Below are 27,538 nucleotides of genomic sequence, written 5' to 3'. Positions count from 1 at the left end.
GATGCTTCCGCCACACATAATATTGCCCTAGTACTCACCTGTACTGTCCAGGAGGAAGGAAGCTGGAAGACCAGCAAACAAAGCTCTGAAGTATCAGTTACCTCTGCTTCCTAAAGTCCTCCATGAGGACAACTAGTAAGGCAAGAGCTATGAAAGGAATTGGAAGCTGTGGGGAGAGTGCAAACAGAGGTAGAGGAGATGTAAGCTTGGGTTTGCCTCAAACTAGTTAGAGACTATAGCAGGATATGGCCATGATAGAGAAAGTACAGGGTAGACCAGTGGAAAGCAATAGGACAGCTTCTGACACCAGCTGTATGTTTGTTTACATCAGGAGACAAAGTAAAAGGACAGAGTCTCAGCTGGTATCTAAGGACTTCACAAGGCTAAGAATTTTAAACAATGTATCTTCTGTGAGGCTCCGCTACATATACAAAACAAATGAAGTAGCCTACAGTGTGATGTTTTTAAAAGTAAGACTTTGGTTCAACCTCGGGGTGGTTAAGAAAACACCCAAAGAAAATCGAGTTCGAAGACTATAATTTCAGTAATTTTTGGGGGTCAAAAAAATGTAAATTCCTCATAATCACCAAAAAAACCCCATGTAGCTTGCAGAAACCATATAGATACACCTAACAAAGTTGTCTTCATATCTGCGTTTCACCTCAAAAGCTTGAAACTTAGAAATGATCTCATGAGCAAAAAGGAGTATTTCTTTCCAAAACGTTAAATTCCAAAGTCACTAGAGCCACTAGAGCTGTCTACACATTGGATGCTCCCCACGCTCTGTCAAAGCTTCCTAACTGAACTAAAATCAACCAAATAGATTTTGCTCAGATTTAAATGGGATGGGGGAGGAATCTCTTTGACCACCTAAAGAACAAGAAGATTCATCACATTTTGAAAGACAACTGTGTTTTGGAAATATAAGTAAACAAGCAATTTCTTCTTTTATTACACCAAAAACTGTGAGTTAGTCTCTCAATTTTCTAGCTTAGAATTAATATGAAAATAGTTTCCCAAATTAGAGGGCTACCTTCAGTTCTTCTGTGCACAGGTAAATGAGGTTGCAGTGGTGACAGCAGGTTATCCAGGAGATTAAGTAAACTTTCTAAAACACCACTGTTGCTAAGCGATCTTTGGCCAATGCAAGAAAGCAACATGAAGACCCTAAAAATAAAATTTACATATTTAAGATTTTATCTCCTTTTCAGATTCAGTAATATTCTGAAACACCCCTTACAGAACAATATCGTCCCAGTCTTTCATCTGAGACACAGATTGCTACAGAAAGCAGTACTGAGGCCCAGCAAGCGAACTGGATTTCACGTCCTATTGTTTTAAGGTTAATGCAGCATTTTAGGGTGAACATTTTCTCCTTCACCCTCAAGAGGTCAGCAGAGCCTTCCACACCCAAAACAAGATCTCATCCATTTCATTTGCTATTACATATTACTGAATAGCTGGGACAGATAATTAAATCCATGTATTCTTATATCCTTAAATTAATTAATTTAAAAAAAATATGAAAATATAAATGTTGCTGTCCAAAGAAGGTAGAAAGCCACAGAACAGCAACTATGTCTGATTAAAACAAAATGCTAATGTTTAAAATATCAAAGACCTCAATCAATAATCTGAAATAACCAATACATCTAACATTCAGTGCTCAACTCTACACATGCTTCTCTTATCTCAGTGTAATCTTTTGCATTAAATGCTAACAGTGTGCCTTCCAGTCTCAAACCTACTTCCAAATGCAACAGAAGAGCAGCTCTATGATGAGGGTACATTTAAACTTGATAAAGGAGGACGCCGGTTTTGACACTTGGGAGCAATCCTGCTAGGTATGCAAAGATCTCCAAGTAAGGAAAACCAGGAACTTATTGTAGTGCAAGCACCAAATAGGTGAAATAAATAACTGCAATCAGACATTTATCGTTTGTACTACTTTTTTGGGTCTATTTCTTAAATCAATGAAAATTATGGATAAGTATCCTTCAGTCATATTTTGTCAATTCCAATGTTAAGTTATGAACAACAAAATTACTTCAGTGATCCACAGGTAACTTATCAATATACACTTATATCTTACCTGTCCTGTGGGAAAATGAGAAGTTGTTCTGAATTGTATAATTCCTGCAGTACGTTTGAGAGAAACTGACCCCACCACCTTTCTCCTCCACAGAGCTGAACAAGCAGAAGGCCAGTATGCAATCGTATCTTTGGGGTTCCACTAATACACAGGTGTTTAAATAACTCTTCACAAGCTTGAGCATGAAAAGTACTTTGCAGAACCACGGGAACCGAGTGTCCTTTAAGAAAAAAGAGCAACTATGTTTAAAGAGACAATGACTCGAAAACATAGCAACAAAAAGTTTGCATTAAGTTTTTTAAATGACTAGGATTTGACTAAATGGCACAGGAGGAAAGGAGGGAATACATGGGGAGATGGTAATTTGCAGGTAACTCAAAGACCAGGCCATTTGGTCAAAACCAAATCAATTCCATGTCAGTGGAAATACCCTCCACCCCGAGTCTACACAAAGCAAAAACCAAACCATCACCACACTTAAGAACAAACTGGCACAGAAAATTACAAGACAGCAAAAAAAGCAAAAAGAAAACCAAATCAAAACAAAAAACCCACTACTCCTACTAAGACTTTTCAATTTCAATTCTCCAAGAATTCTTTCAATGACAAGCTTAGGAGATAAAAACCTTTACTGGATATTAAAAAATCATGAACTGAGTAGAGATACTGGTTTTATGAATTCCCCCCCACCATCTTCCTTGAGGCAATTTCTGCTTCCCCTGCCCACTTCTAACTGCCTAATCAATCTCCAGTGCTGCAAATGCTTCAATGCTTACAGATCCTTCCACAAGGTGATTCTACTTATGAAAACAACATGACTATTCTGAGCAGTTTTTTATTACTTCAGCAAACTGAATCAGCCCACAGAAGGATCACGTGACTATCTGAACAAAGGAATATGGAGCCAGGACTACAGAAAAGGGAGAAGGACCTTGACACCTTCTCCTATACTTTTTGGGAAGTGGTTAAGTCAGCTTGGTGCCACTGATGAAACTGTACACTTATGTTACCAGCTATGAAAATCATAGTAGATGTAGCTTTGAGCAACCTGCCTAGTAGATGTCCCTGCCCATCGCAGGGTGTTGGAGCTAGATGGTCTTTAACATCCCTTCCAACTCAAATGCAATTATACATTTCTATGATTCTACATCTAAATATAGTTCAAAAGATTTACAGCAGGAAAGTATAGCTCAAGAAATAGAAATACTTGTAAATTGTTTCTAAAACATGACAAACAATAAAACCTCAAAAAAATACTAACCATTGGAAGAATGAAGCAAACTAAGCAAAGTATCCAGTAAGTATCTAATGATGGTGCGTAACTGTTCTGTGGATGACATCTGAATCAACTCTTTTGGATCAGATTGCTCCTTGAGAGTTTTCCTGCTTGCACCTAAAGCTACTTTGAGCCTCTGAACAGCATGGTGAGCCAAGTTGAGTTGAAGCTGTAGCTGAATGCAATCTTGGTAAGCAGAAAATACTCTGCTATCTTCTTCTACTGCCTTGTCTGGCTTTCTCAAAAAGTACTGGGCATTGTTAGCACTATTGAGTGGTGGTAGGTCAATACTCTGCAGAAGAATTTCCAACCGATGACAGGCCAAATTGTACCTAAAGGGAAATATTCGAAGAACACAATTCAATACACATTAGCAAACAGCAATATATTTGACAGTCACCCTGCCAGAAGATAGCTTCTGGTCCATTTTGAATGCACTGTTGAAACAGACACTGAAAAAAACCCCAGTGCAGTCTTTGTTACTGCTACAAAGATATTCACTGCAACAACCCTACAACACAGGCAGAGTTTTCTTTGGTCTGAAGAATATAATGGGAAGAAAAAAGACCTGTAACATTATTATATGGCAGTGTTTTACATCAAAATAACTGGTAAATCCACATCTTTTTCTTCTAACCTGCACTGTATGTCTTCTTGCAATGCAACCATCATTGCCAAATGCTGGTCAATTTCAGGCTGGTTTGCAGCTTCACCTTCTCCTCTGAGGGGATCGTGCATTAGTTTCAGCTCATTTTCAAAGGGTAATATATAGGTATGGCCATAGTAAAATCCTAATGGGATTTTTGCTCTGGCGTTTGTGCTGCCGTAGCGACCAATAACAGTGATCTGAAAGAGAATGCAACTACTTTGTAACACAATTGTAACGAAACAGGTAAAATAAACACCAAGTCAAAAACACATCAAAAGGTTATAGCCAAGTAAAGTTTGGTCTGAAGAGAGCTTAAGTGAAAGTTCACATAGTAATAAATGTCAAGACTTTAAAAGATAGAGTATGCAGTCTGTTTTTACCTTCATAAACCTGCAAACTGGAGGTGGCAACAAGTCATGTAAAATAAGTGAGTGTGTGCTAATGTCAGTAGCAACTACCAGTCGCCTCCCATCCACTTCTTCTCCTAAAGTCCAGATGTCAATTGACAAAGAAGCCAAATCTCCACAAGTGGGAATCAATACATCCGTCAGTAATATAGGTCTTCCAAAATCCAAGGTCACGAATCTTCTTGCTCCTAGAGGAAAAACACAGGGTTGCCTAAAATACCAGTGTATGCTAACCAGTGAAGAGATGCTACTTCTCCAACCATAAAGCCATTGTTTATATATTGTTTAAAAGGTATATTTGTATATTTGAGGCTAAAACCACCTGCTCCATCTCAGAAACTCTCACTACAGCTTGCACACTTGGAGAAGAAAATTCTGGCTTCAACTTAATAAACTTTTTTTGCTTTTCATGCACTATTTCAGAACAGGTGCTTTGTCCAGAGAACCAACATATTCCCCAAGACCCCAGGATTTTTCAATTGTCACCAAATGCTGGGTCTTAAACCTCCAGATACGACAGAATATAAACTGAGAAATATCTTTTCTCTGGAAAGCCAAGTGAGACTGTAGCTAAGCAACTTACGTAAGGCCCCAGAAAATATTCCATTTCTTAATAGAAAATGTGTCAAAATAATTATTAGGAATTGTGGTTTTACCTGAGTGCATTCGCTCTATAATAATTGACTGATGAGGTGGAGGCTGAAGAAAGTGTGATGCGTGAGATATTGCAAGAGCAAGACCAGATCCAAGTGGATTCTGAAGAGTGGAAAAACATCAGTAAAATTAAATGATTAAAATCTACGCATTTATAATGAGCTGTTCTCTACAAAAGACTGTAAGAAAACCTCTTGTGATTTAAATATGTACAATTTTGACAACACCTCACTACATTTAGATCTGAGCATGAACCATCAAAATATATTCAAAGAATTAATAACTCCTTATACAGTTAAGATAGCTCTAATTAAGAGAAACCATTCGAGGTACTATAACATATCTTGCTTCCTTAAGTCCTTTTCATATTGTCTAAATTTAGTGATATAGTTTTCACATTTCACCCAAATAAACAGGTATTTACTAGCACTCAAGTACAAATTAAGACCCTGGTAACGCTTACAGCATCTTACCGTTCTAGACTTGCTTGTATTTTTGTTATGTGCTGCAAGGTTAACTGTTGGGGGGTCAATGACTGAACCAGGGAAAAGTTGAGCAAGCTCGGCACTAATAACAGCAGAAACTGCTTCATTAGGTGGAGTCAAAGGTGGAGTCATGAAGAGAGGAGTTGTTTTTGGTGTGGGTGGAATGACATCTGAAGGATGAATGAAGAACCCTGGGGCTGCTACTGGATTAGAAGGCACAGAGTTGTGAACAGGACCAACTGCTGATGCTGCCGCCGCCGCTGCCGCTGTTGTCTGATGTAATTTTGCTTCCAGTTTAGCTTTCTGTGGGGAAAATGAAAGCAGAGTATGTAGCAGACAATACTGCTTGTGAACACAGGAGTAGTACTGAGCCACTAATTCAACTTTTATTATACAACTAGATTTAATAAACCTAAGCTCCTTTCTACATAGCCATGTTAGATGTCCAACTACAAGCTGAGAAATTAAACTCTATTTAATTTGACTCACTTGCTGAGGAACATGAGTAATCAACTGGAGTAATCAAAAAAATAATAAAACCCCTACCACTGATCAGCAAAGTAGAGCCGACACAGCCAAGCCTCATACTGACAACGGCTTTATGACTGGTACTTCGCTGTGTCAGCAACTGTCCTTTTCATTTCAGTGGGCTTTTTCAAATTCAGACTGATATGCTTACGCATTAAGATTTAGTTTTGATTACAAACTCCCAACCCACCCTCAAAATACACAAAAAACAAGTCTGAAAGACCAAAGCAGCATGGGAGACACTCTCAGCACTTTGTTTAATAACAGTGATCCAGAGTGCAGAGCTGTTCCTTCCTCAAATACACTATGGAGAAAAAAAGAAGAAAAAAAAAAGGCAACTAGCTTTGCAACTACTTTGTCAGCTTTCGAAGTTTAGAGACAGCACTAAAATATAGCCAAATAGCCTCCAACCTGTTGCTGAAGCTTCAAAAGCTGCTGCTGTTTCTCTTGCAGCACCTGGAGCTGTTGCTCGGCTGAGGCCATTGCATGAGAGAGAGACTGCAAAGCTACCTGGGCTGCTGAACTCAGTGCTGTCGAGGCTTCCCCAACCGTTCCAGAAGAGAGGCCACCAACTGCTGGGGTAACCCCAAAGGTACTCACTGGCATGAAACAAACAAAACAAAACAAAACATGTATGTAGAAATTGTAAAACATTTAATTCCTTATTAATTGTTCAGAGCAATGTAAAAACGAGAAATATCTCCTTTTATCCAGTTCTTGCTATAAAGTAATACCATCTTGATTTAAAAAGTATGTGGCTTATAGATTATTCACACTGGTCATACATGCAACACTTGGACTACAGAAAAGCCACCTCATGCTCCGGAATTCTTCCATCACATAAGGTTGTAAGGTAAAGATGCAAGTTTGTATGTTATACTCTCCGACAGAAACAAATTGATTCAAATTAATAAATTTTTAATCCAGTTTGTTTGTTAAGCTCCAAGAAGTTTAACTTCACATATAGCAACTACTTAAAAAACCCATGTACAAACAAAACACTTCAACACTTGCAAAACTACAGGCAATCTGTTTGTCAAACAGTGTTTTTATGTCCAATGAAAAATATATTGTGGAACAACGTTAAGTAGGAAAAAAAGAAAAATTGTATATACCAGTAAACGTACTTGCATCGTCCCTTTCTATTCTAGTTCCATCACTTGTTGAAACACAGGTAAAGTGCAGAGGTTCAACTTCCAGAAGTCCAGTAAGGGAAGTAAAACTACCTTCAGCAGCTGCACAGCTACCTATTTTCCCATTTCCTGAAAGAGAAACATGTATCTGCATAATCAGGCAATGTTTTCTTGATAGCAACATTTCAAGTCATGAAGCGTTGAAAGGGACAGCTAAACATAACCTACATATTTTATTAGTTCATGTTGTGGAACAAAAACCTTAACATTATCACATCCACAACATAAACCGAAGTGTATTTTAAAAAGGATAATGCTGCCAAATCTTAATAGAGTATATTAATAAGTCAAACTATCAAATGTGACAGTAGAAATGTAGTCTAACCTTAATTCCAGAAATAAATTATACATGGATGCTCTATTCTTTCTACATTGAAAGCAAATTAGCTCACAAAAATACATTGATGTTACTACAAAGGAAGAGGAAGAAACTGTCAGACCAACTAAGATCATACACCAATTTAGAATAAAAACTAGACTGTTAATCAATTTCCTAAGAAGTTCACACAGTTGTATGGAGGGAGACATGGGAAGAAGGACAATAGTATACAAGAAAAGGAAAGGAGTCACTATGAAGGATGAATATGCTTGCTATAAAAAGAATTTCCTGACAGGTAAAAATTATCTAATTCTTTGGACATTCCATGGCCTAAAGATTCACTTACAAACTAACCTGAGAGGATAGATACAAATATGTTTTTAAGTTATTTTAATGCCTCTGAAGCAGAAAAAATACCCATCAAACATGTAATATGTAAGTAGAAGAATGCCATATAGCAGCTTCCCAACTTTGGGAAAATTCATTTAGGTTTCCCTACCTCCGTAAGTGTTGCTAGTCTAAATGAATAATAACACATCTCAAGGAAGCTACTCCATAGAGGTGGCAGATGCTTACTAGATGATTCTGACCCAGGGAATGAGAGTAGCCTTTCTGTTTTATCTCTACCCTTAGATATTCTACAGGGTAAGAAAATAACAGATTCCAGAAAGAGACTTTTTCCTTGCCCTAAGGCCACAGGAAATGTAGAAGATATCTGGAAGCAAGAGACTATCTTGAACTTCAGCTTGGCTGCACAGCTATGAAACAGATGGGAAGTATAAAACCAAATCTTCACCGAGGGAAAACAGTATAACAGAGAGATTTATCAGCTCTTCCACAACAGATTACTGCTAAACATACGTACCTGACAGAACATCAGACAAATCGATCTCATCTGACTGTACTCCAATGCTGCTGTTGTATACATTTTTACAAGATGAGCCACATATTTCCAGATCAAACAGAACTGGATCAAAAGGTGAACTATATAATCCATATCTGCAAATGGAGTAAGACAAACAGCACTATTCAAACAATAAGAATTCATATAAAATAATTTACAGAAAAAGGCCAAGTATTTCATCACCAGAATTTATTATATTCTAAACTATTCATTTGACGTATCTTAGAAATTATCATTTACTTATACTTCATTAAACTAACTTATTAGATGGCCTTTTCAAACAGATTATCATGCTAAACAGGTAACTCTTTGTTACTAAATACTTTTGAAGATGTAGTCCTGGAAACATGATGCACAATCACACTCAGACATGGAAACTAGAACTACAAGCCTTAGACAATTAGCCACAATACACATGCCTGCACATGGTAAATCAGACATTTGTCTGAAGTCAATAAAAGCACAGTACCATTCCAAAACAGCAAAATAAATTCCACCTCAGCTTGTTCTTCCAACTGAAGCAAAAATTTAAAAGGAAATGCTGCTAGGTATACCAATCAACGCTTGCAATAAATATCTCAACAGAAGAAAACTCGTAACATTTAGTCTGACAGTGATGCAGGGGAAAACATAGAACCATCACTCAGGTAAGAGGGTGGTCCCAAATCAATTAAGGTTTTATAAGCCAAGAAAAAGGAAAATCCAAAGTAGTATCAAAATCAGTGTTGGTTTGTTGTTTTTTGTTGTGTATGTTTTTTTTTTTTTTTTTTTTATTATTTTTATTTTTTGGGGGGGGTGGTTTTGTTTGTTTGTTTTTGTTTTGTTTGTTTTTGTTTGGTTTTGTGTACCAATACCTATTACCAGCAACTGACAAGAGGAAAAAAATGGAAATCAGGCCAAATTATTAAGCAGGAAAGAAAGAACACCTGTGTAGGTACAAAAGTGAGAAACAAGACTCTGCACCTTGACTGGCAAGAGACAGAAGAAATATGAAATATTTCCACAAACACACCAGCAGGGCCAGTAAGTTCTTCTGCCTTTTCCCTCTGCCTCCAAGCAGTTTCTTCTTTTCTTTAGCAAGTGAGGAAAGACCCCAACAGGGGACTGAGAAGGCTGGAGTGTTTACATGTCTTTTTTGATCAGGTAGTCATGAATGTGTAAATGTCTACATGAATACAACACCAGCAGCAAGGCAGAACAGATACCAGACTTCTGTGAATGTTAAAATGCTTCCACATTAGCTCAGTGTTTTTTTGCCACAAAATACTATGACTGTAATTAGTCAGAAAATGATGAATGATGTTACAAAAGGGCAATAATTGCTACAGATCATGTGAGAATTACAGTTCAACCCATTTCATGTACGTTTCCCAACCAAGTTACTTACAAAGTAGCAAATTTAAGATGACAACTTTATACTAAGAACAACACAAAAGAGACCTGGTTGCTCTCTACAAGCATGCATTGGACAGGACCAGTGCATAGGGCACATCTGACAAGACTGACCTGTTAGCTGCCTGACCCTGTTTCATAAGCAAAGTGGCCACTAAAACACACAAAAATGCTCAGACAAAATTCAGTGGGGTACCTTCACAGCCTGTTTTACACCTCAGATTTACAAATTCAATAAATACGCCAGCTCAACACTAACACAATACTTGCATGATTTAAATGAAGAGTTTGACTTATTAAGTAAGCTTTGTAGAGTTGAGTCAGAATTTGAATGTACAGCAGAGCGTTAAATACATTCTGTCCAACCCAGATTAGCTGGTTGGAGCATGGTGCTAATAATGCAAGGTCAAGGGTTTGATCCCTGTATGGGCCATTCATTTAAGATACTGATTTGATGATCCTTCCAACTCAGAATATTCTGTGATTTCAGAAAGCATAGCGCCTTTTACCCATCCTTCAGCTGGAATGATCGGGTTCACAGTTTTAAACTGCATTAGCAACACTTTTCTCAAAAGATTATAGAAGTTACATCAACAAAAAACCAAAGAATGAATCAACAATGTCACATAAAAACCCATCACCCTATTCAACTGCACAGTAATGAATACAAAGTATGCAAAATGCCTCTTCCACTTAACTCCTCAGAATATGCAACCGGAGTAATGTCTAAGATTTTGTGTATCACAATACAAAGAAGACAAGGACCAAAGAAAACAGCTCAAGGAAATGCTTTAAGAATGACTACAGATCTGGAGAACACAATCCAGATACAAACAAACCCTGGACATCCAAAATTTTTAAGAATGAAACAATCTACTCTCCATTGCCAACGTGCCAAATTGGACAACACAAGCACTAAAAGGCTTCAGTTGCAGCAGGAGAGATTTCAGATTAGATGTGAGCAGGAGACAGTTCAAGTGTTAACGATAAGAATAATTAAGCCATGTAACACCTTACAATATTTAGAATATTTAAATTCCACCACTACTCAAATCGGGTACTTTTAAGAACAAGTTGGAAAAATTTTGTCAGATTTGTTAGAGACAAATCAACCTGCTTTGTTGTAAGACAGCCTAAAATACTGTCTGAAATCCCTTTTTTGGTTGTTCTTTGAACTGCAAATCATGTATCACACCCAATTGCCCTTATCCTTGCAAGTTGTACTTGCTCTATTGCAGCACATGATAATAAAATGAGTACTACTCTCCCTGAAGACAACATGAATGTGAAGATCCTTTAACTAGACATCTGCTTTTATCTGACTACCAGATGTTAGACTATTGCACCTGGGACCAATAGAAAGAGGAAAACCACAATACTATAAACTCTGCAACACAAATGCACACAAATATGATAAAATACAACTCAGGGAGAGGGAAGGGAAAAAGGGCAAAGCAATGGCCGCCTACTAATTTCTCTTAAAGAAAACCCCCAAACTAAAATGAGAGCATTCTCTTGATCTGTAGACACATGAAGGAAAGGTCAGTAAATTTTGCTTACATTAGTAAATTAAATCAAATAGTCAGTCCTTGCTAGAGAGTTATAATAATCAAATAAGGAATTAGACAGATGCGTCTGCTGCTTTTCTTAAGCTAACTATAGGGTCACCAAGTTAAAAGAGAATATAAATTTAGTTCCAAGAAAAAAAAAAAAAAAAAAAAAATCGGTAAAACACCATCTGGAAACATTCAGAAACCCTAAGCTTGAAGGATACCAAGAACAGAAGCTCACTTCAGAAATCTTTCCTTGACATGTAGACACTTGTGGTCACCACTAAGTGATCTGAAATATCACATGTACCCAATTCAAAAGTGGGCAACCAGAAAGGAAAAAAACCTTCCACTTCAGATATGCTAAGGTACTTGGAAGCAATCTTTATGAAGGAACAAGTCAATTCCCACAGAAAGGTGCCATTTCTCATGACAAGTGTAATTTTCACATTTTTCTCCTTCATTGGGTTTCTGAAGAAAATTCCACGTAAGAACACAAAACCTTTTTTCAGTTCAAAATTCCCAATCATCCAGGTACTATTTCTATTGCTGGGATAAGTTTTCTGATCAACTGCAAGGATTACAGATAGTGAAATAAATGAATAACTACGAAGAGGTATGCAGTAGACAGCATGATAAGGATCCAAGTATAACACCTGAGAATAAGTTTTTATCAAGTATTTTGGAATTATAGTCCTTTAAAAACAAAACAAAACCAAACCCCAAAAACCAACAACAAAAAAAATCTAACATCCTCCCTGCCTCCAAAACTTTGCTTACTATATTTTATACTACATTTACCATTTTATCTGAGGATTCTGAACTAACCTCCACCAAACCTCTTCTACCTTGATCTTACTTGACTTTGAGGAAACCTCTTGCACCCAAACCACAGCTGAAAAAGATGTCAAAAAGCAGCATGTTCCCATAATGCAGCTTTGGAAACTGCTACAAAACTGAACCATCAGAGATTTCCCTTAGGCATCACATAAATACAAATCTAAGTGGTAAATCAGTTCAATATGTAAAATATGCAACATCACAGTCTGAAATTACATTGATACATAATTTAAAATAAGCACCTGCACTCCCAGTAAATTACTCCAGATCTCTACACTTAGAGACCTGTCCTTTAGTAGAAATACATTAACTGTATGGTCAGCCTACAGAGAGACTCCAGTTTTGTAGAACTGAAACTATTTGGTATATTCGATTCCCTCCAATACTCAAAATAGGACATGCTTTGTTAGTCTTTACACTAAAAATTATAAATATTAACTTAAGGATTGCACAGATATCAAACATTACATACATATTTGCTGATATAAAACGTGAGATAACAATTAAACTCATCTTTAACTTTGCACAAGTTAAAACTGTTTTCCAGAGCTGTAGCAAATTAATCCTTGCTCTAACAAATATGGCAAAATGTATCTTTTTTAAAAACACCCAACCTTTTTCAGAACACCAAAGGATGGCATTACAGATTCTTATGTTTGTTTTTATCAGGTTTACATCATCCACATTTCTTAGTACCTTGTTTGAAGTAACGCTTCCATTGGTGTTAGGCGATCCTGCAGCTGTCGGGACACAGCAGTTAGCAATGATGCACAAGCTGTACTACATCCTGCCAAATCTTCATCCTTTACATAATTCAGCAATACAAAATACCAGTATACAGATCCTGCATTTAAAAAAAAAAAAATCAGGTGAAACGTGATATGAATTTTTCACTGAAAAAGCATACCTTGAAGGATAATTAAAGGAAGTGATAAATGAAATATCTAATGGTTACTGAATACAGACTAGAAAGTATTCTACCCCTTCTCTTTTTCGAGAGACTTCAATTTAGAATCATTCTGTAATCATTAGTTTCCACAAGTACTTCCAGTTGTCTTATCAACTAACACATAACTGAAGGCAAAAAGGTTCCCAAGATACAGCTTTGCACACTTCCTTCATTGCTTCTGCCCACAACAATCAAAATCCTCTTGATCTATTAAGGTGCTAGGCTTGAGGTTCCAATCCTAGCAGAGCCAAGCCCTGCTCTAGATTCAACTCTTTTTCTGCTTTTATCCTCTGGTTTTTGATTGTTGTCTCCTTAATCTGTATTTCCTGGAGTCACTGTTTACTTACAAATCAGTTCTGTGAGCACACTGCGGTGGTACTGCATGGAAACAAATCTCAGTTTCCTCCTTCTTTTTCCCTCCCCATCCATTCCAAACCCTTTATAGCATTGTGTTATGTGTTTCTACCTGGGTGGTAGCACAACCAAGCCTTTTGGAATGCAAACTAATTTTTCTGCAAAACCCGTTGGTGATACCAAGCTGGAAGTAATTTAACAATGTCCTAGTGTGAAAAGCAGGCCTTGCCGCCCCAAATACGTGGGTAAAGTCATCTTCCCATCCCATCTGGCACTCAAGAAGCTTCAATAAGGTGCTAAGACACCATTACTCTGCAATGTAGACAAGGAAGGAATTTAACTTGGTTAATTTCCTTTAGGTGCAGGAGAAACAAAAGTGGATTGCTAGTAGGACATCATCTGGATAGTCAGGCTTCCTGGAATAAATCTTCTAATTTTAAAAAATAACAAACAATTTTGACTGTCACTTAACAGAATCTGTTGTTGCCGAACACCTTCAAAAACTCTTGCAAAACTTACTTAAGCTCTTCCAAAAATGTCAGACTTGGCATTTTGGTTTAAGCAAGCTCATTTGCTTAAAATTCCACTATCTGCAAATGCCTCCTTCATACTTGGATACCACCTGACCATACCACTCCAAGAAGCATTTTGTACTAACTGAACAATTACCTAATTCTTATCTCACAAGAGAGTCCAACAAAACATGACAAACAGCAAATGTACTGTGTCTATTTACAACAAGGAACATTGCATACGTACCACCTGTCGCAGCAGCAGGCAAAAGAGGCATATTGTCAAGCAAAGCTTTTAGAAGAACTGATCCAAACCCCTGCTGACTCGGGTCACACCTGCCATTGCTACAAAGAAACACATAGACACTTTAACATTTATTTAAGAAAGAATCAAGGATGACATCTCCTCCAGAAGATGAAGTTGAAAGACTGATGTTCTTTGCAGTCATACCCTAAACACATTTTTCCTGAACAGATCTTCCAGATCTTGTTGCTTTATGAATTCAATGTCCACCAATAACAAACACAGACTGCATGCAAATCCCCCAAATACATATAAAACAGAAATATATAAATAAAAATAAATGTAAATAATTAGCACTGACCTGATGCACAGTGCAAGAAATCGTGCACATTTGTGAGCTATGCTCCGCCCAGCTTCAAAGAAGCAAACACGTATAATATCAGAGACACATTTACGTGTTTTAGAAAGCAAACTGTCATTTCCTTCCTTTGAGCTGTAAAAACAAGTTGCATACTTTAGAAAATCATATAAAACTTTTTTTTTTTTTTTAAGTGAACTGATACTGAGAAAGAGCCGTGATAATCTGAACACGATTCCTCCCTTACCTGCCAGGTCCGTTTGAATACACTCCGGCCAGCCAACAAAGCGTGTCAAGTACAAGACTCTGAGAGTGTTCTGTACTCAGACCATCGTCTGTCTTCTTGCAAAGAGTGGTGAGCAACTTCTCATGGAACTCTGAAAACTGTAACATGGCACACCGTTGAACTCTAGGGAGGAGGGGAAGGAGATAAAAACCAGAATTATCCAATATGGCCATTCTCCCATTAAAGTGTCCCTCCAGCTTTGTATCCTGTCATAAGAGCAGCAAAACAGAGAATCCTAGATAAGCGTAAAACCAGTACACAAGCATATATAATACCTTCCATGCACACATTCCCAATCTTCCTATTTTCTGCTCGTAGAACTTCCTATTTTACTATATACCTAGTAATCTTCTGTGAATTTTTTCCTCCTATTAACCTGTCTAGCAACTTCTAAATGTAAACGAACTTTCACCATCCACAACAATCTTTAGCAAACATTTGCACATACCTCTTTGCAGCCTCTTTGACCTCTTTATGCCCACTACAGTCAGTGCCACCATTGTAGGGTGGCAGCTGGTAATACACTTTAAATACTATATTGTTTGCATTGAGGTCTGCAGTACCGATCCAGAGACTTTAACCACTTCTTTGAGTAACAATTTGTGAGTTATAATTGATTCTAAACTTTTCGACAAATATAATCTCTGCTGTAAGAAACCAGACAATGTGGAAATAGAAAGGGAAGATGCTTCCTTTAAAAAAATCTGTCCAGATAATTTCTCTGCTTTACCCAGAAAACTTATTTGCTTTTTCAAGTCAGGCAAAATAATCACTCAACATATAATTTCCTGCATGATGTTTTTCTACCACAGCTTGCACAGAACAGTGTCCTCTAACTCATAATTTATAGGATTTTCCAAACATAATAAGCTTATGAAATGACAACTTGAAACAGTACCTTGATCCAAGCTATTTTGAGGACTAAACTTTTTATGCTAAGTGTAACTAAAGCTAATATTTCTTCAGAATTAAAGACACCTACTTACCTTTCCTTTGAAATTGAAGTTTTTTTAAATCTTCGAATTGTTACAGAGACTTCTTGAAGTAAGTCACAGCCTCGCAGATTATCTGATTTTCTTGAAGAATTAGTGCCTTCAATTTTGCTAGATGGCTTTTCCTGATGTTTTTTGGGAAAAAAATAAAATTAAAAAATCACATTAATTTTGATTAATTTTTATACCTTGTTCAGTGAAATGCAAACAGTTCAGTAAAATCTCTCAGCTTGAGCATTGTATTAAAATAAACTAATTTTGTTCACTAATTACAAATTTAATAATGTTCTGTAATCTACAATGTTCTAACTATTCTAATAACATCCTCAAGACGTATGTCATATCATCCAATCTTAGAACTACAATGATCAAGAGTAAAATACACACACACACACACACAGACAGATCTTCATAGGAGGATGAGGCTTATCAGCTACTGAAAATACTCAGGGAAACAGAGGTTTCAAAAACAAGAGCTCAGAATGTGAAAGTGCAGAACAGACCTTTTCAACTAAATATGCACAAAACAAACAACTTAAGAGATGTTGAACTCTTAATTCTTGAAGGTGTCAACACAGTGTCATGTTTACAAAGCAATTTTTTAATGGATCTTAATTCTCCTAACAGCTGTTTGGTTTTCAGATCACATAAATCACACCAAGTCTACAACTAACACACGTCTTCCTTGGCTGTTCATTACCTTGCCTGCTGCAACTTTTGCCAACAATGAAGCAAGTGAATGGCCCTTGTTAGTCTGAGGTTTTAGAGGTGGTATTCTAACAACTGGTCTAATGCCACCATTGCAGATTTCTTCTGTTCCTCTGTCATTCACTGCTTTAACATGAATTAAAAATGAACGATACTTGCCACCAGCCATGCCTAAAAGTGGGGGGAAAAAAAAAGGGAGGGAGGGAGAATTTGCATAGTTTACTAAGGCAAGTTGTAAACAGATTTCAACTTCACAGATACAGTGCACAAGCAGAGCTCAAACATATTAATTACAGTACTTGATCATCAGTTTGACAAATTTTGCTGTGTAACAGTTTCAATGTGAAAATAAATAAACCTAAGTCTGACTACAGAAGTATGAGATGCACTTTAGTCACACATACTTCATGCAAATAGCATAATAAACTGGTTTACCTTTAACAAGCTTTGGACTTGTTAGTGTCAACATTCCAGCATGTCCTGATAGATCAAGTCCAGTAGCCAGCCACACTGGACCGCAAAGTATATCTTCCTTGTGTTCCTCCAGAAATGGACACAATCTAAGACCTTAAAAAAACATGAGTAACACGGATATGAATTAGCCATAATTGTCACAAAATCTGATCATTCGCATGGATTAAAAATACACCATGTCAAACTCTGATTACTAAATGCACATAACTCTACATCAAAAATTACTTGAGGTTCATTTTTAGGCATTTTCCAGCGAAATCAATAAAGGTAAATGACAGTTTTCAAACCACTTTCAGCTGTATAATGTGGATAATACCTATGTTGACCAGCTTATCAAAGTCAGAAAATATACAACTGATGAAATAATGAACAAATATTATAGATCCACAACTCTTACTCGGTCTTTACTGAAGCAGGACAGAACTGTTTAAAACAAAACAAAATGAATAATTAAATTTAAAACAAGAAGACTGATTTGTTTCTCCAGTGGTATATTCAAACTATTGAAATCATCATTCACTCATCTCTCCTGCTCCTTCTCAGCATGAAACATCTCCTTTCAGCATTTTTATCACCCCTTTGATTCCTCCCCTCATCCTTTGCAACATCTTTCTTGGAGTCATAGAATCATAGACTGGTTTGGGTTGGAAAGGACCTTTCTAGTCATGCTCTAGGATAAGCTTGATAACATGAGTGAAAAGAAAGTGTAAAGTAAGACTGTTAAAAAGACAAGAATCCAGAATACTGAATCACTACAACTGACAATTTTTAGTCTGCAGTTCTCCTCATTCAGACCCACTCTTATTGCCTTTCACAGCCTAAGAGATCTTGTGGAAGAGTGTTGGTTAACAAAAAGCTATAAAAACAGGCACAGTCAGTGTGATGTGACTCAAAGTCAACAGGACTAGTTATGAATTCTTTAGCTGTTCTTTATTTTGTTTATGGCAGCAATCTCTGTAAAAGCCAGGTATGCAAAGAAAAATTATACTAAACCTAGCTAAAGAAACAAAGTAAAATACTGTTGGAACAGGGTAAGAATTTTAGTTAGGAAGGTGCCCAATCAATCTACTTTATTTCTAAATTCAAATAAATATTAATCTGCTTTTAAGCAACAAACCTCTTCAGTAGTTTGGGATTATTTTGGTGTGTTTGTGTTAAACTTTCAACTCATTAAGCAAACAGACCAGTGAGAGAAACAACTTTGAAGGGAGATAAGAAATTAGTATATTTTAAATGACTGAGAATTCTTTGCAGAGGAATTCCAGTGTATCATCTATAAAAAATAAAAAAAGCTCATACTTTAAACAAAATATAACAAGATAAATAAAACTTACATTGTGGTTCCTCTACATCCATATACTGCATTTCTTCATTGAATTCCACCAGTCCTGGTTTTCCATTTCTCTCCACTTCAATATTAAGAGCTGGAGATAAAGGAAATGTGATCTGTCTATCTACTGCTGCTTCTGGAAATAAAAATATTAGCAAGATTTCAAACACTGCTCAAGGCTCAGGAAAAACACAAGCAATAGTTTTCATAGCAAAATTATCAGTTTTCTGCCCACAACACTATTTCTAATACAAAACCACAAAAATAAAAAGGCACATTTTTCATATTAGGATTGAACTGAAGTTGCAGCAAATAGTTAAAAAAAATACTTCCGAATGAGCTCTAAAGAGCCTGTTTTGCTTTAATGCTGCCCAAATTCTTTTCCCCTAATAATCAACTGCAGATTACTCCTAAGCAATTAGATTCCAATAATGAAAGTTTTATAAACTTTAAATACTTTAAACTTAAAATAACTGGATTGGTCCCACTGAACACCAAACATTATTTTGATAATACAGCCTTTTTTTCAATTAATGGATCACATGAATCATAGATGAAGAGGACATGCAAGCAAATTAACAAGAAACATATACAGTGAAATAACTGCCACACCGGAACCATTAATTCCAATCTGGAGGAATTATGCCTCTGGCCTTCCCATTACTACACACTGTATATTTAACTCTTTCCAGGGTTCCTGTCATACAAAAAAATGACTGAATAAATTCTCCCCTATACATCTTCCCTAGGTCTCATTATCTTAACATTTCAGTTCCTTCCTCCCCCTATGGAAGGAGAGAAGGGAATGGGGGGAGTTAATTGAATTTCAGACTGAGGTTTTTATACATTTTCAAGAGCCATCAAACACTCCTGAATATTACTTCTCTCTAGGATTAGAACATTTTGGTTAAGATCCATCACAGATACAAATTATCTAGGTTTGTCTTCCCTTATAATGAAACCATTAGTACCCTATTACTTTATTCAATAGTGCATATTAAAAAGGCAAATGTCACTAAGGTCCTTTTCCAAAATTCGAGAAATTGAAAAAAGGGAGGAAACAACTGCAATGCAGTCACACTTTGGAAACATGTTGGTTAGTTGTGCCTCCTCAATCCTATTGAATAAAAAAGAAAAAAAAACTTTGCCAAGGCTGCCTTGCAGGCGCTCTCACATTCCCCAGTCCTTTCCAGGCTAACTGACCCCCCATTCCATGCTTTTTCCACCCTATCTATAACAGAAAAAAACAAATTCCAGTATATGTAAGGAAGTGAAATATCATTTTCTGGAAGAGCTCTGTGCAAAAAAGCATTCACAGAGAGTTCTGGCAATCTAGTTCACAGCAAAATCAAAAGTCTCCAAAGAATTACCAAATTATGAAACTCTTTGCTCAGAAATATTTAAAACTGAAGCATTAAGGAAAAGAGTTTAGCTTTTCTTCTACTGTTTTGTTCCACATGTGAATATTTTCAGACTAATTCTGACATCCAGATCTGCAAATGGACTGACTTCAGGCTGAAAACAAAGCAGGTTCTATTCAGAAGAGCAACATGGCCTATCTATCCTGTCTTTTAATTTGACAGAACAAATTTCTGCTACATGTTAAAATAAAGGTTTTACTTCAAGCATTAAAAAAATGAAGAAACTGAAAGAACACCTGTTGTCTGCTGTCCTGCAGTCAAAGCTAGCACTTCTGCTAAATCTAAACCATCTTGTATCCTAAAAGAATTGACTTTTCACAAAGAATATTACTATGCTAGAATATTTTGTTCTTGGATAACAACCAGTATTTAAAGGAAGCACATCCAGGACACATTTTGTGTTGTTAAACACTGGGGGATGTTACAGAATGAGTTTTTTGGAAGCATGTCAGTGATCTTTGGTATCTCTGCATTCATTTTTGAAATTTACAGCACTGTTACCCTTGTTTAACTGGGATGTTCTTACTTAGCAATAAAAAAAATAGGAAAAAGGAAAAAAAAAAAGGGCTTTTATGATCATGCTTGCTGTTCTCCCTAACACATTTTATATCCAGCAACCAATTTCATAACATCTGACAGCAAGATTTCTCTGAAGTACTCAGTTCCCAGAAGCTTTTGGAAAAGATGTGGCCAGATAAAGACAGCCAATTAATGCCTCAATAAGAGAAGGTGTTGCATATAATATCTTCCTCTCCTAGCAGACAGGGCAGCAGGATATGCAATGAACACTCTTAGCACAGGAAAATTCCAATGGAGGCACAAACTCTTCCACATCAAAGAACTGACTTTTCAATTTACACTACCCCATCATAGGTTCCCTGAGAGCTAGTAAGATGCACAGTCCAGTTAGGAGTCTTCCCAAGGCAAGAGTGTTCCTAACTTTGGTCTCCTCTGTCAAAGTTGCAAGGAACAAAATGTGAAATCATACTGCAGCTTTCACAGAGCTTAGTTAATGAGCCAAAGGATGAGAGAATTCCCAAGCAAGCCAGTTTTTTTCTGCTGCCATCAAGAAAAGCCTTGTCATTTTCTCATTGGCAAATAATTTCCTTCTGTGATTTGGAACGATTTATTGTAATTTTTTTTTTTTATATACCAAGACCTTAGAAGAGCACCACTTGTTTTATCAGTCAATCTCTAAGACAATTTACAACTGACAATGTATTTTTTAATGACCATAGGATTCATGCAGTACAGAATAATTGAGTTCAATCTTTTTGAGCTATGTGCTTTTATTTGTATAAATGTCAGGATTTTGAAACTGTTTATATTCAAACACGGTAAGTGAAAACAGCCCATGATGCTGAGAAACACAGTAAAATGGAAATAAGTAAAACTGGAATACTTACACTATTTCAAGCAATTTTTATCAAAGAGAATAATGAGTTTAAGAAAAGAAATAATGTTCTGAAAGTTATCTTAAGTTATTTCTTACCATTGACTTTCCCTAAGCCTGGAGCTTTATTTTTAAGTAAAGTCACTTGAATCTGGGGAATGTTGGTGATGTTTGAATTCAAAACAAATTTGAAGTCCACATGTCCAACCATACAGGCTTTGGGTAGAACCAGTTCAAAGACATGCTCATCCCAGCTGTTGCTGTTGGGAAAAAAAGACAAAGACCCAGTGTTAAGAGAGAATTCAGATCAAACAAGATGCATCACACAGTGCATTTTCCATCTATGCAGTGTCTTCAACAAGAAGAAAAATGTACTTTGCACTAGTTGACATCCACATGAATTTCTGAAGTAGTGTCTTTTAAGTTCTCAAGTTAACCGTATTCATTTTGTGAAAATGATGTTAAAAAGCCAATCAATAATACAGGGTGAAACAATGTTCAGGTAAAATCAGCAGTTTAAAGATTCCCTGTTACCTTCATTGCAGCACCCTCTTCACATTACTATAAATAACAGTTTCCATGGTTTCCATGAAAAAAAAGTACGAGAAAAAACCTCCAAATACAACATTAAAAAAGTGAAGTGTACTACCAACCAGTGAAGTGTATGAAAGCACAATCCTAAGTACCTACCTTGCAATCTCTTTTAAGTTGCCCTTGATGTTGTTTAATACTTGCCAATGTCACTGTCCAATAGTACGAAAGCCAAATCCAAAGACTCAAAACACTAGTTTCAAATTATTTTTAGAACACATTTGATAATTCATACAGGATGAAAAGTGCTTCTTACCAGATGCACACTCAGAAACCTGCGTTGTGCAAAATGGGCACAGCTTTCTTTTAGTAAGTCACAGTTTTGTTTTGAAGACAAGTTTGGTTTACACTGAAAGTGTAAACTTGAGATAATAAGTACCCCTCAATTCCATAGTTTTACACACTAAGGTTCAAAAGGTAGTTCAAATCACAGAGTAATTAAAATAAAACTAACCACCTGTCAATTGTTCTGTTTGTATACATTTTTTAAAGTACTGAACTTCCCGATCCTCTCAAGTTAGCAATAAATATTTTTTAAATGTAACTGATAGACTGTGCATATTCAGTTGTATAACTGAGAACACTAAGAAACTGAGTTTGCTGCTATAAATATTTTTGAGATATCTTTCTAACATCTAAATCACAAAAAGGTATTTTAAATCAAATAATATGCTCTACATTGAGTATTATACAGAAAACCATTTGAAAATAGATTAAGGAATGGTGCAACTGTATTTAATTCTTTACAGTAATATCCCTGAAGGCCAGATCTCCCTCAGGCACATATCAGGTCAAAGTAATGTTGCTTTCCAGAGCAAGCAGCACAGAAAAGCAGTGATTTTGGGAGGAAAGATGGACAGAAGGTAGTTTGTGGTTATGATTTAAGAAGCAACAGTGAAGAATTTTCAGCTAACTGTACAATAACACAGGTAAACAAAATAAAAAAAAAAATTTATCCTATGGCTCTGGGGAAAAAACCCCTAAAATCTCTGTAAGCAACTGTAACACTAAATACTTAGAATCACTAGTGCCTTTCCTCTGGCTTGGAGAATATATACTCCAGTGCAAAATAGGGAGAGGTTTGGGGGTGGTTTTTCATGTCATGCAAAGCATGGACTAAATGAGACATTCAAAGGAGCCAGACTTCTGAAAGACTAAGTAGTATTCTGCTCATCCAATTTTAGTTAAAGATCTAGTACAAACCCAGAAATTAATAATAAACCACTTTGTCTACAGTAATCTTTGGTAGTGTGTGTTGCATAGTGAATTACAACTGTTATATGTCTGCTCCAGAAATCTATTTCTGACAGAACTGAGCAGCAGATGCTCAATAGGTACGTATGGAATAACGAACCTCCATGAAGACCTCCCAATAATCCAACAGTAAAGAGATCTTATTCCTGTGGCAATAAACTTCACAATCTGATTCTGTGATTAGTTAAAAAAAAACCCTTTAAAGTTTTTTTTCAATTTCCCCTAAGTGCATCCTGTTTATTCATATGCAAAGTTTCAAAGTAGTAAAAAAAAAAAAATTTACTCCTTACTATTTTCCTCAATATTTTAGTATATCCACCCTAAGTATCACTTTTCTATCACAATCTAATGCAAGGTCTTTTAGGAACTCTTCTCACCTTTGACACCCTTCTACATCTATAGCATCTTCCTAAAGAAGAACATACAATCCATACTGTATTCTAATATACCATCATTCTCCCATCTACAAAATACTTTCCAATGCACTTATTCATTCCTTTTCTAAAACGTCTCATCATCTGCTCTTCCACTACAACTCAACTTTGAACTGCAGAGCCACTTTCAGAGTTTGAACACTGAACAGAACATCAGTACATAGCTCTTTCTTCTTTCACATATTTTCAAATACGCCTCCATAAAATAAATACATAAAATACATCCTACATAAATTTGAGAAAAAGTCGGGAAACTCAGATGTCACTGTTTTATCCATGCACATTAGGAATTCACCTATCTCTTTTAAAAGAATTAGCCCCATTCAACATTTCAGTTGAATACCACTGAGGGGACAGTACTGATATTTAGATAATTCACAAGGTAAACCACAGTCTGCTTTTCTGTTTTCTTTGTTACACAGTCTTTTATAAAAAACAAAGTAGGACTGAAAGAGCAGGAGTATAATATAATGCCATTCCTTAAATGCCATTCCCTAAAACACATTTCTATCTGTTTGAGAAACAAAAGAATCACCATATCGAATTGCATTACTCATCCATCTAACCCTGTAATCCCACATCTTGATAGGTATCAGTATGAGGCACTCAAAGAGGAGACAAAAGGAACCTCATATTAACGACCAACAAAATAATCCAGAAATCAAAAAGTTTCTTCCCAGATAACTTTTAATTAAGAGTTAACATTGCTTTCAATCTTAAGCTTCTACCCTAAGAACAAAGGAACTCTAATAATTTTCATCGTGAGTCATTTAGCAGCTGTCAAAGATTTCCAGTACTAACCCAAAACTTTTAACTTTACCTATTTACAACCTTGCTTTACTTGGCAGCAGGCATAGTTCTTTTTCTTTAATGAAACAATATTCATAAGCCAATTTTCCGCTTATCCCCTTCCAATTAACAGCAATCACCTTCACTGTTTGCTTCCCTGTGTCTTCATATTGGTAGCCTTTTACTTTTCAACTGCTGCTGAGCACACTTGGATAATCAATTGTTTTAACTAGAAGTTATTTTCCAAGGAACCATCTCCTTTCCACTTGTTCCATACAGAATATTTTACTTACACAAAGCTAAACCACAAGATAAACAAAGGTTTTAAAATCTATAATGCACTGCAAGTTTTTAACCACAGCTTATGAATATTTAATTAAAGCAAGTTCAGCTCCTGTTAGGTGTCAGCCCTGACAATGCCTGCAACTATTACCTGTTTTCCCACCTGGAATACTTCATTATCACATGCCAGCTATCACTTGTTTCCACAACATGCTTTTTCTGCCCCATGTATGATCTCTAGCTCCCTTTGGTCATTTCATTGTTTCCACTGTATGGCCTTTCCAAATCTTACATATCAGTGGAACAGATGTGTAACAGCCTGACCTAAAAGATCTTTGTAGCGTCTTAAGCACATCCCTTCATAAAACACACAATAAAACTTATATCTATGTTTTGTTTCTCCATGCATTTTTCACAAAAACTATGCAAAGCTACTTCCGGTAGGTTTTAAGCAACTCTTCAAAGGAGACTGTAACACTGCTGTACTTGTATTTAGGATCTCAGAGGAATTTCAAGTTCTCACATTGTGTGTTAAAAACCAAGTACTACTACATATATCATGCTGGTGCAGTTCATTTCAATGAAAATACTACCTAAATTGTAGCACAACTAGGGCGCTGTAGTGGCTTAAGTAAATGTCTCATATAAAGATTTAACTTCACATGAACAGACATAAATCTAGATTCTATCTTCATATTTTAAAATAAATTACAATACCATTTCATTTAGGACAACTAATTAGTCATACTGGCACCGTTTTCTGATTAAAAAAATATATTAAGAACATGTATACGCATAAGAAGGGTGAATCAGACTTTTACAGAATATATCAAGAATATCTGTAACTCTGGCAAGTGTGCTTGTTTAATTACACAATGAAATGGCAACATTTGGCAAATTAAAATACCCCAATTCAAAACCTGATGTTTCAATTTGTTTCAAGGTCTACTAAAACAACTCTGGCAATCTCATAAAGACCTGTAATGCAAACTACCAAGTAGGGATTATCATCTTTAAAATTACACGTTCTTAAACTTGCACACTAGTTAAAAACAATTAAATTGCATGAAATTTGTGACTGTACAGCTATACGAACTAGTTGAGCAATGCACACAATTCCTTCTGGGCTGTTACCCTCCTTACCTGTCTGTCTGTAGCTTCCAGGTTCGAGTATGCTGAGCTGCATCCCCGTGGTGCTGCTGGTGCAGATGCTGAGGGTGCCGCCTTTGCTGCTGCTCTTGCTGGACTTCTACCCAACAGGGAGGGACAGTGGCTGAAAACCGTGGTGTCAAGGTCTCAAAACGGGTCAGTTCCACCAGGGATGTCAGTGTTTCAAGGGAAAATGGCTGGTCCACCAAAAGATCAACTCCTGAATAATTACAGAACATACAGTAATTACCATGCAGATTTCTTTTTTTTTTTCCCCAAGAACATCCTATGAACAGTTTGAAATATATCCAAACTGCTACAGATACAAATAACTACATGTTATATGAAGGTTCTTCAGTTAAAAAATAATAATAATAAAAAACACACACAAAAAAGCACCACCCTAAACAAATAAAAACACCCAAACAAAGCAACCAAAAAACCTTAGCCTTGAAGCCAGTATCCTTTGAAGGCAGTTCATTTGGAATAAATTTTCTAAGTACTGAAAGCTCTGAGCATGCTGTCTGGGATTTAACCAGAATCATCAGCCATAAGTAATTAGCCAGCTACACTTTGAAGATGTAAAGCTGAATAAACATTTTTTTTTTAATATCTCTATTGACTCAGATAAAAAAAAAAGTTTTATATTTCATGAAAACAGACATACAGAATTACTACGTAATTGTGACATTTTTACCACTGTTTAAGACATCACTTTGGTACTTGTTTATCAATACAGACTTGTTTTATGGTGAATTACTAGAATGTTGTGAAAGGTTCCCAATTTAGCTTAAAAGAGGGGTAAGTGAAAAACGAACATGCTTTAGGTGAGGCACTTAAATGTAATGCACTGGGCCTAGACAATTATACCGCCTTCTTGTCTTCATATTGAAGCCTTGTACTGAGGAAACAAGGATATTAATTGAAGTACTGAAAACTGAAATATCCCAGGAAGCCAAACACCTAAAGAAATCACAAAGAAACTCTAAAAATAATCAGATTTTCTGACAAAGACCAAACCCCCCCCCCAAAACCCCAAACAAACAAAAAACCCCAGCCAAACAAAAATCCCCAAAACCATAAAACAAACAAACAAAAAAACCCAAGAAAAAATAAAAAAGCCACCACCACCACAACAACAAAAAACAAACAAAGGGAAAATAAGACATGCACAATATAAATTTTCTTGTATTTTGAGTATTTTCTCTTAAAAATGCATTTTGGAGAAAATCTCTTACTTGTAAAGAAATTATATTTTTCAAAAGGAGAAAGTTTGCTACCTGACTACTACTTTCACTACCCTGGCTGGGGGGATAATAATACACAAATACCACCCTCCCAGTGAAGTCTGAACCTAGAGACCGTCTTGTAAAGCAAGCCAGGTTGAGCTCCAGGTGAGACACCCAGTCATTGCAACTACAATAATTTCTAATCGTCAATCTAAGAGGCAGGAAAATGCTGAAGAAATTAGAAGTGCTTTAAAAATTGAATTTCAATAATAGGGCAGAGACCTTCATTATTTTAACTGCCAAATGTGAACCTCATTAGCTGGATGACACTGCAATGAGAAGTGAGATCATTGCTTAAACTGTACAACAATTCTATCTTTGACTAGACTGGATTTTTCCTGCTTCATTCTCCTTCCCTCTCCAACAGACACAAATACAAATTCAAAGTATTCAGAGCAACCACATACATGTGGTATCAACCCCTAAAATTGAAAAATGAA

General features: G+C 36.3%; 1 protein-coding gene across 3 annotated transcripts in view; it reads right to left on the bottom strand.

Moving 5' to 3' along the window:
* The window catches only part of BIRC6 (baculoviral IAP repeat containing 6), a 171,858-nt gene that overhangs the window by 106,816 nt on the left and 37,504 nt on the right, over window positions 1-27,538 (bottom strand). The window contains exons 12-31 of one of the 3 annotated variants that reach the window (XM_027735004.2): window positions 25,804-26,029; window positions 21,410-21,570; window positions 18,501-18,632; window positions 17,128-17,259; window positions 16,685-16,863; window positions 15,979-16,109; window positions 14,954-15,115; window positions 14,710-14,841; window positions 14,352-14,449; window positions 12,986-13,133; window positions 8,469-8,602; window positions 7,207-7,353; window positions 6,503-6,690; window positions 5,552-5,866; window positions 5,081-5,180; window positions 4,398-4,612; window positions 4,006-4,214; window positions 3,354-3,700; window positions 2,093-2,312; window positions 1,034-1,167 (exon numbers count right to left, since the gene is read on the bottom strand). In XM_027735004.2, coding sequence (XP_027590805.1) covers window positions 1,034-1,167; window positions 2,093-2,312; window positions 3,354-3,700; window positions 4,006-4,214; window positions 4,398-4,612; window positions 5,081-5,180; window positions 5,552-5,866; window positions 6,503-6,690; window positions 7,207-7,353; window positions 8,469-8,602; window positions 12,986-13,133; window positions 14,352-14,449; window positions 14,710-14,841; window positions 14,954-15,115; window positions 15,979-16,109; window positions 16,685-16,863; window positions 17,128-17,259; window positions 18,501-18,632; window positions 21,410-21,570; window positions 25,804-26,029 — 3,510 coding nt within the window. The remainder of the gene's footprint in view (window positions 1-1,033; window positions 1,168-2,092; window positions 2,313-3,353; window positions 3,701-4,005; window positions 4,215-4,397; window positions 4,613-5,080; window positions 5,181-5,551; window positions 5,867-6,502; window positions 6,691-7,206; window positions 7,354-8,468; window positions 8,603-12,985; window positions 13,134-14,351; window positions 14,450-14,709; window positions 14,842-14,953; window positions 15,116-15,978; window positions 16,110-16,684; window positions 16,864-17,127; window positions 17,260-18,500; window positions 18,633-21,409; window positions 21,571-25,803; window positions 26,030-27,538) is intronic. The other 2 variants (XM_039389497.1, XM_027735005.2) reach the window with 2 other exon arrangements.

This window comes from Pipra filicauda, unplaced genomic scaffold (genome assembly GCF_003945595.2).
Source record: "Pipra filicauda isolate LSUMZ 115617 unplaced genomic scaffold, ASM394559v2 scaffold72_size3293161_pilon, whole genome shotgun sequence".
Classification (NCBI taxonomy): domain Eukaryota; kingdom Metazoa; phylum Chordata; class Aves; order Passeriformes; family Pipridae; genus Pipra; species Pipra filicauda.
This window is presented reverse-complemented; position numbering and strand designations above follow the sequence as displayed.